Raw genomic sequence first — 19,861 nt, 5'->3', positions numbered from 1 at the left:
CCCCCCCCCGCCCCCGATTTACAAGAATTTACTGCATGTAAGATTAGAAAAAAATAAATATGTGCAAGAAAATTGGCAGTTCAAAACAGTTGTGGGGAAAAAAAATAATAGCAAAGGTGAATATTCATACAAATATCTACCCTCTGGATTTCCTTTTCTTTCTTTCTTTCTTTCTTTCTTTCTTTCTTTCTTTCTTTCTTTCTTTCTTTCTTTCTTTCTTTCTTTCTTTCTTTCTTTCTTTCTTTCTCCTTCCTTCCTTCCTTCCTTCCTTCCTTCCTTCCTTCCTTCCTTCCTTCCTTCCTTCCTTTTCCTTTCTCTGTTTTTCTTTTTTTTCACTTCCTTTATCATTTTGTCTCCTTTTTCTTTCTTCTCCTTACCTTATTTTTCTGCATTTCCTGCCTTCCCTCCCCTCGCCCCTCGCTCTGCCTGCTCAGCAGTGCCGGCATCGGGGCTCTTTCGGGGGGACGCAGTGAATTCCATCCGGAGCCCCCGCTGGCTGGCCGCTTTCTGCTATTCTTTCAGGGCTCCAGCCCTACTCTCTCTGCAGGAAACAGAGGAGCTGATCCAAGTTCAAAGTCACGTCGCCGTCCCTCCTAAGAAGTGCTTTATTTGCCTCTGAACCGCAAAACCCCTTTCCCCGATGTCACAGGGTAACAAGGAAAGGGAGCGAGGGAGGAAGGGAAGAAGGGAGGGGGGCAGAGGCACCGGCAGCCAGCCCCGCACTCTCCTGTCGGGCCACCGCCACCAACACAGCCTGCGGCTCATGGCAGCTTTCGGGGAGGAAAGCAAGTGGTCACCCGAAGTCGGTGGTAGACTGTTTTATTGAAAGAAGTTTTTCAACAGGTTTCTGGAGGTGCCAGACCTACAGAGCAAACTTCAGCTTCCCCAGGAAAGCTTTCCCGTCTTTGTAAGTTTTCCTTAATTCGCTTTAAAACTGCTCCTCTCTTGTTCTTACGGGTTAGTGATGCGAAGGGAGCTGGAGAGGGGTGTGGAGGGGGAAAGGCGGGACGAGGGGAGAGCAATTTCTTGTTTCCCCTGAACTGTATGTATTGCCTTCTCCTTCTAATCCTTTTCCCGAGAGGTGTCACCGCCCTCTGGGGAGGCTCCGCGCCCCCTTTCTCCATGCCCCCTCCCTGGCAGCCATGGGTGCCGCAGTGGGAGCTCAGGCTGCGGTGGGGCCGGGGGCTCTGCCCATGAGAGGATGCGGCTGGCGACGGCCTCGTCGGGAAAAAGAGGCGGAAGGACCCACCGGAGACGGGTGTGTGCATGAGAGAGGGAGAGAGAAAGGGGGAAGAGGGTGTCCTTCCACCAAAATTCAGCCTTCCAACGCAGCAAGGGGACGAGGAGGGAGAGTGTGGCCGGCCCGTAGCCTGGTAAGAAGAGGCCAGTTGAGCAGCATCACTTGCACCGTTGTCTGTATCACAGACACTCATAAATTCAACAAGCTCATCAACAGGATATTAAGTTGCAGGTTACCTTTGATGGTGCCGATCCGAGCCACTTCTAGGCCGTTCGACCTATGACCCGTGAAGACCACATGTGTTGTCCTCTAGCCTCCCTCTGTAAAACACACACTTCGAGACAAAAGTTCTTTGTCAGGCTCTACCGGCAGAGTAATGTAAAAGAAATAGGGGAAATAATGAAAATCTCAGCCAAAGCTGTAACTTTTAAACTCTTTTTTTTTTTTTTTAATTAAAAAAAAAAAGGAGAAAAAAAAAAAAAAAGGAAAGAAAATACACTAGGCAGGGACAGAAGGAAGGAGCACCTCACTTTCGTGCCATTAATATTTATTGTTCATTCAGTTGCACTTTTATATTTATAAAACCCCTCTCTCGGCGGTAATGCCGTGAGACGGCGGAGGCCAGGAGCAGTGTAGCACTTTTTTCCAGGACGGGAACCTCGGCCGAGCGGCAGCCGGTGCCTCTGCCCTGCCCTGCCCTGCCCAGCTGCGGCTGAGGGACGCGCAGCGCCGCGTATTTTGCGGGCCCTGCCCCACTGCGCCGCTCGTTCTGCAGGCAGCACAGACCCGGCACAACGCCCCCCAAAACGGGTCTGCCGCAGCGCTGCCGGGTTTTATTAGATGCACCTTTTTCCATCTGGAGATGCCCATATAAACGTTAGAGGCAGGGGAGAAGCGTCCCAATAAAGCACGATGGACTTTGTAATACAATTTATGCTGTCATTCATAAATAACAATGCCATATGGTAACCATATTGCTTATACAAGTAAAGCCGTCAAAGTGTCACTATTTGATTTATCTCAACAGCTTCTTCCAACGGTGACGTTCAGAGAAAGGGGAAGGGGGAAAGAGAGAGAGAGCAGAGCAAAATTTGGCCTGGGTTTCCTGAGACCGCCTCTCTCTTTACCTCTTTCCTTCTTTATATATGGATAGATAGATAGACATATGGATAGATAGATGAATAGATAGATAGATAGATAGATAGATAGATAGATAGATAGATAGATAGATGATAGAAAGAAGGAATTTTTTTCCCTTATTTTGCCCGTAACTGAGCAAACCCCAAAGGGGATGGCCCCTCTTTCCCTGGCGATGCGTGCACTGAACACGACAGCCCCGAAACTTATGCTGGTAAATCCCTGTCCCAAAGGTGCTGCGGCTCCCTGCCCCGACAGCCCCTCGCCCCGGATCCTTGTGTCAGCTCCAGGTTGCCGCCTGGACGCACGGAGCGACGACATGTGGCACAGGAGAAGTTTAATTTTTAAGAGTGTATGTTATCCATCCGCTGAGCCCCTCAGGGATAAAGAAGGGATGGGGTGTCTCACTGCCATATCGCTACTCTCTTTCCCTTTCGTGCCTCTCGGCCGAGGTCCCGGCCCCTCCGTACTATCCCCCAGAAGGGACAGTGAGCGGGGTACCGTGGCTCCGTCCCGCCCGGGCGGGTCTGCACGGGGCTGTGACTAGGGGCGCTCCCTCCTGCCACGGGCGGACTCCACCTCCGATGGCCCATGTTCGGGGAGGGACCCGCGCCGCAGAGCAGCCCCACGAGCGCAGAAAGCCACCCGAGACGGGTCGGAAGGAGGGTAGGCTTTTCTAGCGTTTTTGGGGAGTCTTGCAGGTCTTCCCGGGGAAAGCGGCAGTCGCGCTCCCTTTCTAATGGTTCCCCAGAAGAATGTTTCACACCTTATAAAATATTGCTCCCCGCTCCCTAACTATCAATAAGACGTGCATTAAAGACGATTGTTTGTAAATGGTGTTCATGATCATTAGCATACATTTACATAATGCAGCTCACAGCATAGCGTTTTACGGTTAAACACCTCCTAAAGCCCGAGCTCAGTTTATAGAGGAAGCTTTACGAAATAAATTTGAAGGCTTCCAGGCTTTCACCCCGCCTCTGCAGCCTCCCCCGATGTCCCTTGGCAGGGCTGCCGGCGAGCGGAGCACTGAGGGAGGGCTCTGCAGCCGGCTCCGCCGGGGGAGCAGGGCGCGTTCCGACCCCCGACGGGCGCTGTCGGTGTTGTGGGGGGCTGTGGGGTAGCACAGCACGCCTCGCCTCTGCTGCAGCCCGGGGGCAGCGGCAGCCTGGGCCTGAGCTGGTTTCGGTGAGTTAACGGGCTTTAAATTCTTCATGGCTCTTTTGGAGCTGGCAGCGTCCAAAATTGTCCCTGCGCGGGCAGCCACATTCTCTGCCCGGCGTTTTCAGCCAGTCCTAAAAATGAGCGAATTTCCACGTGAGCCTCCATCAACCCCTCCCTCCCCACAGTCACAGGTCAGCTGCCTATTAGCCAGCTATAAAATAATTCAATTTTTTTATAGCCTCTCATAAAAAGAAATTGATCGGGGTATATATTTGAATTAAGACATATTAAATCGATGACAGATACACATCACCTGCTTTTAACAGGACAGGAACAAGGAGGCATGCAGAAGGTTCCGCGGAGCTGTGATACTTGTTGTTCACCTCCACAGCATCTCCCATCAAACCATTCCATCTCTGGACCTTGCTCCAGAGGTGCACCCAGAATCTGGGGAGGAGGGAGGGCACTATTTGGATGGACATGTAGAAAATATGTGTATATAAATACCCCCACAGACGTATGGCTACTTTGCGTGAAGTTTTTACTGTGCAATAAAACCATCGAGCAGCCGCTTTGAAAACCCGGGGATCATTTATTCCCATTCCTTGCCTTGCAGCATCACTGAAACCCCCACGGCGGCCACACGAACCGGGAGCATTGGCTCGTCTCCGGTGGAGGGAGAGAAGGGAGGGAACCGGCGGGTCTCTCTCCCGCTTGAGCTCCCCCTAGAGCCTCTCACCCCGCTTTTGGCAGCCGTGGGCCAAATCCTGCGAGTTTCCCTCCGCGAGTAGCGGCAGGAGAAGCAGAGGAGGGGGAGCCTGGAGCCTGGCCCAGGAAATGCCGGACCAGCACGGGGCTTCCTTTGAACGTGGCTTGGCACAGGGAAGCGGCCAAGACACACAGATGTAGTTTCGTCAAGGGGATTATGTAGCCGGGGAGAGCCGGAGGTACGTGTGGGTCCGCTGGCGTCCCCCGCCCTGTTTCCTCTCCTGGAGAGGCGGAGAAGTGTCCCTGGCTGCCCCGCAGGCAGGGAAGTGCAGCCAGCTTGCCTGCACTTTCCAGGAGCGCAGGAGCTCAAGGCATTCCCAGGGGGACCAACAGCCTAAAGGAGGCAGATGACATATCAGTGAAAGCTACTTCTCCTCCCACAGAAAAGTCACGACAGTGCTCCTTTCCCCTTTTGGCTCGCAGGGAAATCCCGGCCTTGCCTAGTCAACCCCCTCAAAGGGCAGCATCCTTTGTACCGAAGGGCCAGTTTCGGCGCTCCACAAAGAGCTTCGCTTTCGAGGACCAGCACACCCCGCACCCCAGGGGCGGTCCTATCACTGTCCCCGCCCGTCCTCTACCTCTGCCCCCTTTCAGGAGAGCTCCCACTTTTCCTGCCTTTTCGTCTGGGGCAGCGGCTCAGGGCCAACACACACCGGCCGGAGACCCTCATTTCCCAACCCACCTTCCGACATCCTAAAGAGTCGAGGAGCATTTATGCTCGGGGCCAGTATCACTGCGGGGGTTTCCTCTCTATTTCGCCGCTGCTGAGTTAGGGCTGAAGGGGATGCAGCTTCCATGGAGTACGGCTGGAGGACCGCCGAGGGGCGTGGGGTGGCTCTCCCCACGGGATGCCCCTGGAAGCCGCTGCGGGAGGAGGAAGCCCCAAAGTGGCAGCGAGCGCAGGCTCCCAAAACTTGGCTCTAACATGTGCCACTTGCCCCCCTTCCTCCTCCCCTCCCCGCTTACTCGTTTATTTTCTAAAGGAAAGGAATCCCAACCCCCGCCGTCTTCTTTTCAGGAAAACTTTGGCCGCCTTCTCCTAGTGGTGCCTTGGGCATGAGTACACACAGGCTCGGCCTCGCGTGGGTGTGGGGCTGCTCGCATTGTTGCATGAGGGAGTGCTTTCCCGCCTCATCCATGAATGAACGTGGCCCTCCAAAAAAAAAAAAAAAAAAAGATAAGGAAAGCGAGCGCAGAGCCGGGCAGCAGCCGTGCGCGTGGGCTGCCGCCAGGCGAGGAAAGAAACCCCACGGCCCCGCAAACGTAAACACGGCGGAGCACCTGAGCAGGGCGCCCCGTCCGGTGCCTGGGGAGCAGAGGCAGCTGCTGCCCGGTGCTGCCCGGTGCTGCCGGCGGGGGGCGGCGGGGGAGGCGCCGGGTGCGCCCCGTCGGGCCCCGCGCGAAGTTTTGCAAGTGCAACTTCGGGGGGCGGCGCGGGGGGCCCGGGGGGGCGGCGGGGGCGGATCCCCACTGCGCCGGCGGCCTGAAAGGGAGCCAATCGCGCGGCCCCGGCCGCTGCCAATCATCGCCATCCGTCCAATCCCTCCGGCGCGGTGTCCGAGCCGTATTCCCCAGCGCGCCGCCGAAGTGTGGTGAGGGCTCTGCCAATCGCGGGCGGGCAGAGCGGGGCCAGGGATGCGCGGGGCTCGGAGCGCAGACAAAAGAAGTTAAAGAGCCGCTTAATATATACATGTTTTTGAAGGCGGGTAAAGGGAAAAAAATAACAACAGCGAGCGTAGATGGGCTCGGCTGTGTCGTTATGGAGCCCCCTTTGAGCAAGAGGAACCCGACACTGAGATTAGCGGATTTGGCAGCGGCTCAGCCCCATCCTCACCAGAACATGACAGGCTTCCCGGGGCTGGGGAACCACCACGTCCACCCCCACCACGCGGCCCACCTCCACCCCGGGGACGCGGGCGGCGACCCCGGCGGCGCCCTCACGCCGCTCGGACCCGAGCACATGGCGCAGCCCGCCGCCCTCAAGCTCACGCCCGAGGCGCTCACCGCCGCCGCCTTCGCCTCGCCCGCCGCCACCACCACCGCCGCCGCCGCCGCCGCCGCCACCGCCGCCGCCGCCGGAGCCCGCCCCGCCCGAGCCCGAGGAGGAGATTCTGGGCTCCGACGATGAGGAGCAGGAGGATCCCGCAGATTACTGTAAAGGTGGGTGCAGTTCACACTGCTGCTCAGGCTGAACGCTGTCAATGCCAGTCGTAGTTCTGGTTCTTGACGATTTTTAAAGAGCTGATCTTTAATTATGGAATTTGCTTATGCAAGAATTAGGAACAGCTCTTCATTTGAGGTCCTGATGCATAATTGCCGTCAGCATTTATTTTTCACTTAGCCGTAGCTTGTTTATACATTTTTCAATAAATATACAAGTATGGCATCCCTGTATTCTTTCTGATGCCCCAATTATAAGTATAGAGAATAAACTTCCCTTGATTCATGTCAGTTGTAAGGGCGGCGGGCCGGGACTTTCTCCTGCGGCGGGAGCTGCCCGCCGCCGCCGCCGTGCACGGGGCGCTGGGCGAGCAGCACCCGCCCGCCGGCTCCCCCCACCTTCCGCACCCGCCACCGCACGGCGTCTTCATCTCGGCCGCCGGCACCTACGGCGCGACCGACGGGGCGCACGCCGCCTTCCCGCCGCCGCCGCCCGGCGAGCAGGGCGCGCCCGCCGGCCGCCACCCGCCGCTCAACGGGCAGATGCGTCTGGGGCTGGCGGCCGCCGCCGGGGAGCTCTACGGGCGCTCCGAGGCGCACTACGGGGCCGCCGCCGCCGCCTCCTCCTCCTCCTCCTCCTCCTCGGCGTTGCAAGGCTACGGCTCCGTCAACCTCAACCTGGCGGCGGCGGGCCACGGGCACCCGCACCACCCCCATCCCCACCACCACCACCATCACCACCCCCACCACCATGCCCACGTCGGGGCCGCGGCGGCGGCGGCGGCGGCTGGGGCCTTCCTGCGATACATGCGACAGCCCATCAAGCAAGAGCTGATCTGCAAGTGGATCGACCGGGAGCCGCCTCCTCCACCTCCTCCGCCGCCACCGGGCGGTAGGAAGCCTTGCTCCAAAACTTTCAGCACGATGCAGGAGCTGGTGAGCCATGTCACCGTGGAGCACGTCGGTGGGCCCGAGCAGAGCAGCCACGTGTGCTACTGGGAGGAGTGTCCCCGTGAAGGCAAGCCCTTCAAAGCGAAATACAAACTCATCAACCACATCCGAGTACACACGGGAGAGAAACCCTTCCCTTGCCCCTTCCCCGGCTGCGGGAAGGTCTTCGCTCGCTCCGAAAACCTCAAGATCCACAAGCGGACTCATACAGGTGGGTTGTTCTTCACACCACCCCCCAACACCCCCCCCCCCCCCACCACGGGTCCCTTTCTTTTTTTTTTTTTTCCTCCCCTTTCCTCCTCTTTTCCTCCTCTCCTACGCACCGCCGAACATGTGACTTTTTCATGAATAAGTAATTCGGCAGCACACGGGCCACGCACACACAGCTACGTACACGCACCCGGCCCCTCTGTCCTGCACACACGTGTCGCGTCCCCCCCCTTCAGCCCCCCCTTCACCTCCCCCCATCCCGGCAGCACCGGATAAATACACCGATTAATAAATAACGCAGAGCCTGGGGAAGATGAGCAGCAGCCCCTGCGGAAGAGCGAGGAGAGGATGAGCGCTCGCCCTTCCCTGCTCCCGCCGCCCTTGTCCGGGGCACCCCGGGGGGCTCACCCGCGTCTGGGAAGCGCTGCGCTCTGCCACTTCCCCCCGCCACGCCGAAGGACGGCGGTTCCGCTCTTCCTGCCGCTTCTGTCGGCGGGGACGGAGCCGGGCGGGTGACGCTTGGCCCGACGGAGATGGGGCCGCGGGGGCTCTTGGGGGCGCAGTTCCCCTGCGCTGCGGGCGGCGGTGGCGGTGCTCGGGTCTGCCGGTGCTACCGGGACTACCGGACTGCCCCTGTGACCAGCGCTCCTGGGGCTACCCCCGTTCCGGGACTGTCCCTACTACCGGGACCAACGATGCTGCCGGGTGTGCCCCGCGGCCGGGGCTACCGATATTGCGGAACTACGGGGGATGCTGAGGGCACTGCCGGCGCTGCCCGTGCCGCTGGGCTAGCGGACTGACGCCGGTGCCGAGGCTTCTGGTGCTGCCTGGGCTGCTCCCGCCTGCAGCAGTACCCGCGGATTCGGGAAGCAGGGAGCGAGGCGGGGGGAAGGCTCTCACCGGAGGACGCTTCCCTCCCTTTGTGGATCTGAGAAGCAAACTTCAAAGTCGCCCCGAGTGCTCGGCGGGGTACGGGAGGAGGGAGCGGCACCCCCGGGGAATGCCTCGGGGGACAGCCGGGGGCCCCTGGAAGGGCTTGGGGTGTCTTTGAGCCTTTCAGTATTTTATTTCTCTGGGTTTGGTTTTGATGGTGTTTTTTTTTGGTTTGCTTTGGTTTGGGTTTTTTCCCCCACTTTCTCCTCATTCCTCGCCACTCCCGAAATACGCATTTCCATCTGGGTGTAAAACGCTGCCGAAAACGAACGAAGCCGGGATTTATAGTGGCAGACAAATATTATTCCTTGGAGGATACTTAAGGAAGTGGAGTTGCCGTAATTGCTTTCTTGATTTATTGTTTGCTGCTCGGGAAGAGAAAAGCGGCGACCGTACAACGTGTTGTTCCGATGTAAAACCAAATGGCCCATGGCTGAAAGGATTATAGATTTTTATCTCCAGAATATGTCAGGCACGAGCCCATACGTAGCAGCGGAGCCCTGAGGGTGCCTAGTGCTCTACACCCCGAGCCGGGGATGGGGTATGGGGAGGAGATTTCTCTGTGGGAGAGGAGGGGGTGAGGGCTGACACTTTTTGTTGTTGTCGTGTTAACGACACCGTGGAATGAGTTAGCTGGAGGCCCGCGGTTTTGTCATCTATTTGAAAAACTGAAGTTCACCGCGGACTTTTCTAGGCTCCTCAACTCCTTACCCATCTCATCTCCAAGGGGCAGGCGGGAGGGAGGTAGGAAGAAATCCGGGAGAGGCTTGCATGGAGGCAGAGAGATTCAGCCGGGAAAAAGAGCCCCCCATCAAAGCCCAAATGAGTGTCAGGCGCAGCTCGCAGCTCTTAGATGAGGTGGAGCATTGCCCCGAGGCAATGTGAGGGACGCGGCTTCTTGCAATGAAAATTTGGAGAAGTTTTCAGCTTGGGGCTACCCATAGTCCCGGGAGAATGTCTGTGCGTGAGCCCACGAAGAAAGGCTCTATCCACGCAGAAGGGGTCGTTGCACCAAAGCAGCCCTCGGGGTGGGGGGCAATAGCCCACCTCGAATGACAGCTCGGCCCATGGGAGGGCAAAGGCGACAGGAGTATTTCCCTACGTATTCCTCCCCATGCCTTCGAGTGGACAAGGGATCCTAAACTTTCTCCCCGTTCCTATCAGATTAATTACTGTCATTTTGCCACTTCAGCTTTAACTTAGTCATGTGCAGCAGGAGAGATTTACAAACTATTCGTGTATTATGGGCATTTGGCACGCCCGGGGTGGGGGGGGTGTGGAAAATAGTAATACCATAAACGTATACTTAGGCGGTTTTGCATGTTTCTGGTAATCCTTCTGGAAGAAGAAGAAGAGTATTTCAGTAATTCAGAAAGCGTTTGTTTGGGACCTTTTTCTCTTTTTTTTTTTTTTTTTTTTTTTTTTTTCCTTTTCTTTTTCCTCAGAAGCATCCGCCGGGGGGGCTGCATAGCAAGCTCTGTAGCTACTGCCCTATTCTGAGGACAAATCACTGTTCCCAAACCCGGTGCATTCTAGGGGGAATGGGGACCTAGTCCCTTCTGCAGTTTTGCTTTTTCCTCGCCAAGGACGATGCTCAGGATGGTCAGGCATCCTTCCAGCGATTTCTAGACCCTCCAAAATAAGTGACCTCCAAAAAAAGCGACCTCCAAAAAAAGCCCCATCTGTGCCCCTCCCCGCCACCCGCACTGCTACTGCCAGCAGGAGTCAGGGGACGGCGCCTGGCATCTCGCCCCCTTCCGTGGGTTAAAACCACCTACAAATGGTTAAACTCTGACGTGATGCCCTCGTCAGCGTAACGGCGACACACGGGGACCTTCGCCAGTCCTGGACTTATGGGGAATTTGATCGTCGCGATCGGGAGTCTGGGGAGGGTGCCCAAGCGTGAACCCCAGTGGAAAGACACTTCCCTAAACCCCTGACAGAGTGGGCACGGTTTGGTCCAGCAGTTTGGAGCATTTTTCAGGGGGCTGCGCTTCGGGCTCTGCAGGTCACGGCCAGCCAGCAGAATGTGTGAGCCTTCATCCTTGGGGTAACACAGTTAGAAACTGCCCAAAACCTCCAGTAGATTTGCTTTGTTTTCCCAGAAAAATTAATAGTAATTAATGAACAAACGAAGTGACTGGCAGCTTGTTTTGGGGGTGTGCAGAGGTTTTCATGCACTTAAAACCCACCAAGCACAATTTTAATTATTTTTCTCCTTTTTTTTTTTTTTTTTTTTTTCATAAACTTTGCACTTTCTAGCGCTACCACATTGGTGGTAGGTGAGTCGATTTTAATTGAACAAATTGATGCATAAATAGGCTGTGGAGGTGTATGTTTCTATAGTAACATCCAAGAAATTGCTTCTAAAAATAAAAATACTTTTCTTATTTCCATTATTATTTTAATAAATAATAAACGCGATACGATCTTACAAAGGGGAGGAGCAGTAAAAATCGCTTGCTAGTAAGGAGAAAATGTCCACCGAGAGAGCTGCTGGGTCATTATTTCTGAGCCCTCAGAGCAAATCACATCTGAAAATACACATCAGCCATGTCTAAAGCGACTCAAGAGTCACGATAATAATGACAAAGATTATCAGTGCAGGTCTGTCTGTGCTGGACTCACGTGTAGCAGAGTGAGAAAATCTCGCTGTAAGAAGATTCCGTACAGGGATCTGGCACTTTTTTCTTTTTTCCTCTGGTGTCTCAGCAAGAGGCATTTACCCAGTCCTGTTCAGGATCTATGAGGAAGGGTCTGCTCGGGAGCTATGGGGAAGGACATGCTTATAAGCAGCAGAACGTATGCAGGGTATGCTGCAGGAGACGAGCGTGTGTGGGAAAGGTACGCCAGGCTAACCGCCCCGGGCTGATTTTCACAATCCCTTTAACTGGGATTTAAAAAACTCTTCAAAGTAGATCATCCGCACACGTTTAGACCCAAATTTGCCCAGGGTAACCAGCTATGCTGCCCTCATCTCCGATGTCTGGGCTGGTCCCCCTAACCTGCAGGTTCCCAGTCCGGGCTGCGCGGTGCTCCCTCCTTTGTGTCGGGATGCTTAAACAGGTGTTACTTTTATTTTCCCCAAACTAATTATTCCTCCAGCGCAGTGCCCATTGGGAAAGGATTACGCAGGAGATGTGCCAGGCGAGCCAGGCTGCCGGCAAACGCCAGCCCTCGCAGGCAAAGGCATTGAGAGGTTTTGTTTGGGCTCGGTCATTAGAGCGGTAATGAAGGTTTCTCGTGTGCGAGGGGAGCGCCGCAGAGGGCAAACAAGGCCGGGGGGGCCCTGCAGCCGCCAGCCCGGGACTCGGGGCCTGAGGGCTGCCAGCGACGTGTGACAGGCGGCAAAACACGGGGAAAAAGTCGGAAACCTCGGGCATGTCACGACTGTGGCGAAGGGGGAGGAAAGAAGGGGAAGGGGAGGAAAGGAGGGAAGGGGAAGGTTTGCCCTTGCCGCTCGCCCCCGGAGGCCGCGCTGCGGAGGGGCTGCGGTGCGGCGGGCGGCCTGAGGCAGGGCCGGTAACCGTGCCGCGTGTCCCCTGTGTCCCCGCAGGGGAGAAGCCCTTCAAGTGCGAGTTCGACGGCTGCGAGAGGAAGTTCGCCAACAGCAGCGACCGCAAGAAGCATTCCCACGTCCACACCTCGGACAAGCCCTACTACTGCAAGATCCGCGGCTGCGACAAGTCCTACACGCACCCCAGCTCCCTGCGGAAGCACATGAAGATCCACTGCAAGTCCCCGCCGCCCTCCCCGCCGCCGGGCTCCCAGGGCTACGCGGCGGCGGGGCCCCCCGACGGCCCGCTGCCCCCCGAGGCCGAGCCGGCCGCCGAGCCGCCCCGCGGCCGCCGGGCCGCGCTCTCCCCGCCGGTCACCAACCTCAGCGAGTGGTACGTCTGCCAGGCCGGGGGGGCTCCCCGCCGGCCCCGCACCCCCTCCAGCCGCGACACCTCCCCGGCATCCGAGGAGGATGAGCCCCACAGGACCTCGGGAGGCAGAACTGCTCCCTAGGGCCGTGCCCAGCCGTGCCAAGCTGCCGGTGGCCCCGGCCCCACCGCACTGGCCCGGGCCGCAGAGGCAGCCACCTGGCACGGGGGGCTGCCGTGGAAGTGCCATCAGGTTTGACTCGCGCTATTTATTCCATGTACGAAACCCTATGGTGTTTGTATGGTAACTAATTTAATTAAAGAGACTCGGACCTTTTTTTTTTTTTTTTTTTTTGGTAAATAAAAGCATTAATAACGCCAGGCTGGGCTGTCCCAGTCACCCGAGCCGCACAATTTTGCAGGGGGACGGTATCAATGGAGATGCCCATCTTCCACTCTGCCCATGCCCATTGCTCTTAACAAGATTAAGCTGGCGAAGGCTGCAAACAGGCAGAACCCAGGCGAGCTCTGGAATGGCTCTTAGGTACCTTAGCTGCCACCCCAGAGGCTCTTCTTTGGCCTGGGTAAAGCCCCAGGTCAGCAGCAGCCTCTTGACTGTAAAGCAGCACCTGCTAAAGCTCCGGCTAGTCAAGGACAGGTTGTGCATTCCTTAAAATAAAATAAAATAAATGCATTTCCCCACCCCTCTTGCAGTTCAGCTCCTTTGTAATTGAGGGTTTCTCTCCCGAGTCGGGGGGGGCCCACCTGCACCCGGCATTTTCTCTCCAGCCTGTCTTTCACCCTTAGCCGTAACATTGTGCAAACGATTTACGAAAGGAAAGACAAAAGACGCAGGACTCCTTTTTCACTCCTCCACGGTTTGTACTTGTATGGCTCCTAGAACGTAGCCAGACAATAAAAGAAACACGCTGCTATTTGACAACTGTGATACTGTGATACATTTTTGAATTTTGTTCCCTAAAAAACCCACAAGAAAACTCTGCGAATTTTGCTTTCCTTGGGGTTGGTGTTTTTATTACTCTGATAATTATTATTTTTTTTAAAGTTCGTCTCTCAGACGAAGACTTTGCCTCATGCTCCCTCCAGCCCCCTGGGGGGTTGGGAGGGGGAGCAGCCCCCGGCCTGACGAGTCCCGTAGTAGGGGGCAGGCATAGAGGGATTATCTTTTTATTATTATTTTTATGTATATTATTTCATCTCCAACCGAGCTGATGCCTGCGTGCTTTTCACCATCCCCCTGAAGTGGCCCGGCAGAGTCACCTGGGAGGTGGGGACCAGAGCTGCTGGGATGGAAGTCAGGGGTGGGTACCCAGGCTGGGCTCGGGGTGCCAACCTCCCCAAAGCTGCCACCAACCCAGCCCTGCAGCCCAGGGCTGCCGGCCAAGGGGGACACCCCGGCCTAGAGCCCTTGAGTCAGGAGCGGGGCGCAAATGAAGTAAAGAGCACTAATTCCTCCTCAGAGACCCTGAGAGAAGAAGCGGCAGCCTCCCTCCCCTCCCCCAGGGCTTGTGGAAATGTGTTTTGTGTGCCGTGAATGGTGGATGTCGTCTTGTCATTGTTAATAACGTGTATGTGAACGCGATTATTTTGTACAGTCAAATTAATTTATTTTCTGACATCACCCTTTTTTCCCCCTTTTCCTTTTTTTTTTTTTTTTTTGACTCCCCTGTAACAGTACAGAGCACACCAAAGAATTATCTTATTAATTTTGGTGATAGATTGTTGTTTATGATGATGTGGTTTGTACAAAAAAGAAATCATTATATTTTTCAGCTTACTTGAATGAACGATGTAATGTGAAACAGACTCTTCCTGCATGTCCTCCGTGCGGTGTGTTGGTGCTGATAATATATAAAATTATGTATAGTTCATAGAGATATTATATTATTAGTACAGTGCATGGTGCTGTCACTCTGGAAGCCTTTAAACGTTGTCTTCATATTGTTGTGTTGGATCTAAAGAAGCAGGCGTTACTTTGAAAACAAACAGAAAACTTGAATAGAAAATAATTTTTTAAAGCTCATTCAATTTGCTTTTTATTCGTTTTTCAAAGCCCATTTGAATAAATAGAAAATAATAAAGTGAGGTATGAACTTTTTTAAAAAATAATTTATGTAATGTAATCTTATTAGAGTTATATTGGTGCTGATTTATAAACGAACTTTTTAATTTATGCATTTTTTCAATAACAGATTGCACTATACCTTACGACATGGCAGGGTTTATAAACTATGGCTCGGGGGGATATATCACTATTTTTATGTGTTTGCTACACGTAGGGTCACACACTTGCCCAACAGTTTTATGACACATGATACCTCCTAAATAATAATAAAAAAATGCTAATTTAAAACTTTTCATCTCTGTAAACCCCATTAAAAAAAAAAACAAACAAATACAAAAACAAAAAAAAAAATCATGCAAATGAATAAAAATATTATTCCTATGTATTGCATGTGCCTTACTAAAAGACAAGGGGCAGAGACAGACCAAAACACCCCCTCTTCCCCCCGAGGTCAGCAGGTAGATTCAGACCCAGCCACAGCCTCACAGGTCGGCAGGAGCAGCACCGAGAGGTTTTGAGGGCGGCTGAGTTACTCCGGCTTTGCCCAGAGAATCGTGTGAGCAAACAGGCTTCTCCTCCGGGTTTAGCCCTGGGTTTGCAGCCCGGCAGAGGAGGGATGCTCGGGCAGAGCCTCCCCTGAGGCTGCCTGACTCGCTCTTGGGGGTGTTTGCCCGTGAGCCGGGCTAAGGGCGGGGGCGGGCAGAGCATTTTGGGGTGCCTGGTCATGATGGAGCAGCTGGGTACTCTGCTGCTGGCATCCTGGGCACAGAGGGAAGAGAGGGAGGGACAGACAGACAGAGATACGACACAGGCACAGGTCAGATATTTACACACATGACATTCTCCATCTCTCTCAAGGACAGCTAATCGGAATATAAAATCTGATCAATTAAATTGTTTATTTCTGTTGGGGAAAAAAAAAAAAAAAAAACAAACCAAAACGACGACAACAACAACAGCAGCAACAAAACAACAACAAAAAAGGGAGATTTTCCTGGCAGTATTCTCTTGAGGATACTCATGAGTTAAATAGCACTACTCTTCGGTAGTAGCTACATAAGCGAAACCGTATGCCAGAAGATGATTCTGAAACACAGAGTGAGGTCAGACAAGAAATAACGCCAGGAAATCATGGAATAAAGGAGGAGAAAAACCCCGAAGTTTTCAGAAGCTGAGTGAGGACAGGTTTCTCGTTTCGAGAGAGGGAAACTGAGTAAAACCCCTGAAAAAATCCGGGCGAAATCGTGTGTTGGCATCCTCCAGGATTGTTTCCTATTTTAATTTTCTTTTTTAATAAAATAAATTAAATAAAACTAGCCCAGAGTGATTACACCCCCGCCCCGTAATTTACCAGTACTCGAAAATGACTGGTCAAAATGTCAAGAACAGTTTCACCAAAAGGTTAGAGTGTTTTTTAAGTCAGTTTTGTTAAATGTGGTAAAGGTGAAACAGGTTGCAAAGAGTTGTTTCAAGCAGAATGACAATAACCAACATACGAAGCAGAAAAACACTCATAAATGAGGGCTCCAATCAATGGGAAAACTTATAGCTCCCTAATGAAGTTTCTTGTGAAAAGGAGGGCGACACAAAGCCACCGAGACATGAATCATTCATGGGAAATATAAAAGATAAAAGATATCTGACAATGAGCAGAACCTTGTATAGAGTGTCTAAAACAAGTTTCCCCTTCTTATTTTCTGCTTCCCCCCCTCCAACCTCCCTCTCCTAGTGTTCCCTGCCCGCCCTATAGAGTTAACATTGACCAGTGCACGTCCTGCCCCACTTCAAAGTAATTTAGCCCAGAACGGAAGGCTTGGCGCTTGGACAATCTTCATGGTGTGTTAGGATTTCTATGGCAATTGGCAAGCAAGACGTTCCCATCTGAATATGGCTCAAAGAAAGCCACTTATTGACACCGAGTTGGCCATCATCAAAGACTTCATCTTTTCCTAGGCGAAACGTGGTCCTAGCAAACACTGTTTAAATCATCTACCTTTGTAGTCGCGGCTGGGAGACATCTCGCCACACACTATTGCTGGCGCTCGGCCCTTTAAAGGCGAGAGCGGCGGTAGCGAAGTTTGAAGGCACTAAGAAATTTCGGGAGTGTGGGAAATGGCATTGCGGGGAGGGGGGCTGTGGATATGGATAAGAGGGGAGTTCTCGGCGAGAGTCGCGCCCAACGCACCCGCCACGGGCAGGGTGTGGGACGCAGGGCAGCCGGGATAGCCTGCTGCTTTGTTTTTCAAAGGATGGATGGTGGGGAAAAGCGAGGATTTTCAGGGGTTTTCTCCGCGTGTTTCGTGCTGCTAGAGATGTCGCCAGGGAGTTGTGAAGTGCTGGCAAGGATGGACTGTCACACAATTCACCCCCCTCTCCCCCCCTCCCCTTCCCCTTCCATCACCCCGGAAAAATATTTTCGGGTAGAGCAGCCCAGGACGGATCGGGAGCGTGCTGGGATGCACACTCACGCTCACACGCGGACACACACGCTCCCCCCTGGCTCGGACACCCAAACGCCAGCGGGGCGCTGCCACCGCTCCCCCCGCATCCCGCGTACCCTGAGCGCACACAACCACGCTCCCGCATTCACACACACACCACGCAAGTGCCTAATCAGGCAGGGAGAAGTTCAAAGGCAGGTTCTTTGAAATTCAAACTACTGCTTTTATGGTACATCAACATGGAGCGTTAGGATTGCTATGGCAATGAGCGCAGCAAAAGCAAGCTGCATTTAAAATAGTCCACCTCGATTCGAGACACTCTATTAAGATACAGTTGCATTGACCTTTAGTTTCATGCCGTGTTAGCGCAGTCAATTTTCACTTCATCAGAACGTCTCATATTTTTTGGCCTCTCTCCCAAAGTCCCTCCCCCTCCCCTTTATTTTAGGACCCCCCCCCTTCCCAACTTCAGCAGATAAACAAATAAGTGAGGAAGAAGCTCCATCTCCAGCTCTTCTCGTCTTCTGCCTCCCTCTTTTTCTTTTCCCCACCTAAGTACTTTTATTTGCAGAGCGATTGTTCTTTGTTTATTTAATACAAGTACTGTGTGAATGGTGAAAAATAAACACGATGAAAAATAACCAAACAGATGATTCCGCCAAGTGAAAAAGCCCGGACTTAATAAAAGTGCGAAGCAGTCACCGTTGAATGAGAAATCCTTTGAAGTGGAACTTATTATAGGAAGAATACTTTTTGGTTTCCCTAACGACGCTGCTGAATTGAAAGGGCTCGCCTTTGTCAACGATTTGTTCTCCTTTGCCGGGATGCCCGCAGAAATTACTTACATGGGCTGCCTTAACATGCAGCCTGCAAATCAGTAACTTCGCAGCTCAGACTCGCAGACGCCGCTCTTCTAAGGACAAAAAGAAGTCAGGAGGAAAACACCCCAACCTTTCATTCAGCCTCTTATTTTGGGGGGTGAAGGGGGGGCGGAGGGAGAAAAGGGGGTTTGGGACCAGGGCGGGAGGCGAGTGTATCCGTGTAGCAACACCCCCCAGCCCCCGCCCCCCCGGCCCGCCCCGCCCGGCCGCAGGGACCGGAGCGGGACCGTCCTCCGGCCCGGCCCGGAGGGAGCGGGGGGTGGCGGAGCTCCTCCGGCAGCACCGTGTCTCTCCTTCCCCCACCGCCGCTCCCCTTTTTTTCTCTTCTGCCAAGTGATTTTCCCAGGCAGAGACATATTTAATAAGGGTCGTTTATTACGAAGGCGCTTTGAAGGGTCGCCCCTGAAGCCCTGTGTCCATTAAAAACATGGAGGTGACATTTAAACCTCGTTTTAAAGGAGCTCTGGGGTAGTTCAATGAAAGGCAACTCGTTTGTCTTATGAGCCTGGAAACAACCTCCCTTCTTCTCCTTTTGACCACATGGCATAACTCAAAAACAATAGTTCAAAAGTAAAATGGCATCGTGGTGTTCAGCCTCAGACAGGCACCCATCTAGCAGGAGAGAAAAGGGATAGTCCATAACACAATGTGCTTTTTGTGTCCGACTCTGTCACAAGGATTTCGTTGTTTGCTTTAGAGGCTGCGCCTGTTATACTTTCTTGAAAGTGCTTGTGTTAAACAAGAGTTATAAGTCATCCAAAACAACAAACATTTTGATTTTCTTTGCCTAAAGGGTTTTCCCTGGCCATGGGCACCGTGAAAAAATAATGTACTTGCTGAGAAAGGAGCACCAGTAGTAGCATTACAAGCACAGTGCATTAAATATTGAATGACAAGAGGAAAAAAAAAGAACTTGTCGAGGGGCACTCAGCCTTAAAGTCTTTTTTCAACTTTGTCTTCAGTGCCTGTTGGACTATTTAAGATGGTGTTAATTAAGGGCTGCATCTGATTCCACTAGCCCCCAGCTTTGTCTCTTTGCAGCGCTCCCATCAATAGCCCCTCTCAACCGCGGGCTTTCCCCATAAGTTGGTTTAGTGGTGCATGTGTCACTTCTTATTTTGAGGCTGAAGAGAAACCCGGATCATGCATTAAGGGCAACAGGGAGATAGTAATCAAGCGGTGTTTTAGGGTTGGGAGGGGGGGTGGGGCAGGGACAGGAGGAGGAGGGTGCGCGGCCAAGGCTGGAGCAGGGCAGCAGGGAGCGGAGCGGGGGCACGGCGCCGGGGTGAAAGCCTGTTTGCACATTGCCAACAGCCTGTTTGGCAAACAAGAGGCTGGCGAGCTTAATTTGTTTCAAATTAATCGTTTTCCACGAGAGGAAGAAAGAAAGAAAGAAAGGAAAGAAAAAAAAAAAAAAAAAACAAACCTAAAAAAAACAAACCCAACCCAAAACCCACGCGTCAAACAGCCCTCCCCAAAATCCTGCAGGGGAACAGGAGGAGCTGCCTCATGTCCCGCGGCAGCCCCGTGCGGGAGCCCACGCGTGGCTGCGTGGGGAGCCGTGGCGTGTGCCTGTGCCCCTTCCCGCTTGTGTCCCGGCCGCAGGCAGGCGGCTGCTGGCGCTGCCCTTTGCCGGCCCCGTAAATGAGGCCGACCCTCAGTGTAGGGCAGCCCCCTGTGTGCACCAGGCAGGGGGTGGGCGAGGGCAGCCACGAGAGCAGGGGGGACATATACTCCTGGGGACATCCGGCGGGACGCCTCGCCCTGCATTTACCTTCTAGTATTTAGGGACTCGCCGCTCTGCCCTCCGCGGGGGGCATTGAGGCGGCCCCCATTTCGGGGAGAAGTCTTTTCCAGGCCCCATCCCTGCGCCCCCCGCCCCGGTGTGGGGGCTCCTCGAACCCCGGTGGGGAGCCTCGTCCCTCCCTTCCTGAAAGCGCTGGAGGCCGAGAGGGGCTTTGCCCGTGGGGGGCATCTTCTCCGCGCTCAGCGAATAACAACAGCGGGGGTGCAAATTGGGGGGC

At 53.8% G+C, this 19,861-nt stretch overlaps 1 protein-coding gene across 1 annotated transcript; it reads left to right on the top strand.

The window, feature by feature from the left end:
• The first annotated feature begins 5,999 nt into the window (after window positions 1-5,999).
• On the top strand, window positions 6,000-12,574 carry ZIC5 (Zic family member 5). Its single transcript, XM_041423402.1, has 3 exons — window positions 6,000-6,424; window positions 6,769-7,631; window positions 12,120-12,574. The coding sequence occupies exons 1-3, from the start codon at window positions 6,000-6,002 to the stop codon at window positions 12,572-12,574; spliced, it is 1,743 nt and encodes a 580-aa protein (XP_041279336.1).
• The last annotated feature ends 7,287 nt before the right edge of the window (window positions 12,575-19,861 follow it).

The sequence above is a fragment of the Onychostruthus taczanowskii genome, unplaced genomic scaffold (genome assembly GCF_017590055.1).
Source record: "Onychostruthus taczanowskii isolate IOZ18803 unplaced genomic scaffold, ASM1759005v1 scaffold77, whole genome shotgun sequence".
NCBI classification, from domain to species: Eukaryota; Metazoa; Chordata; class Aves; order Passeriformes; family Passeridae; genus Onychostruthus; species Onychostruthus taczanowskii.
The sequence above is the reverse complement of the archived record's forward strand: the minus strand, read 5'-3'. Positions and strand labels throughout refer to the sequence as shown.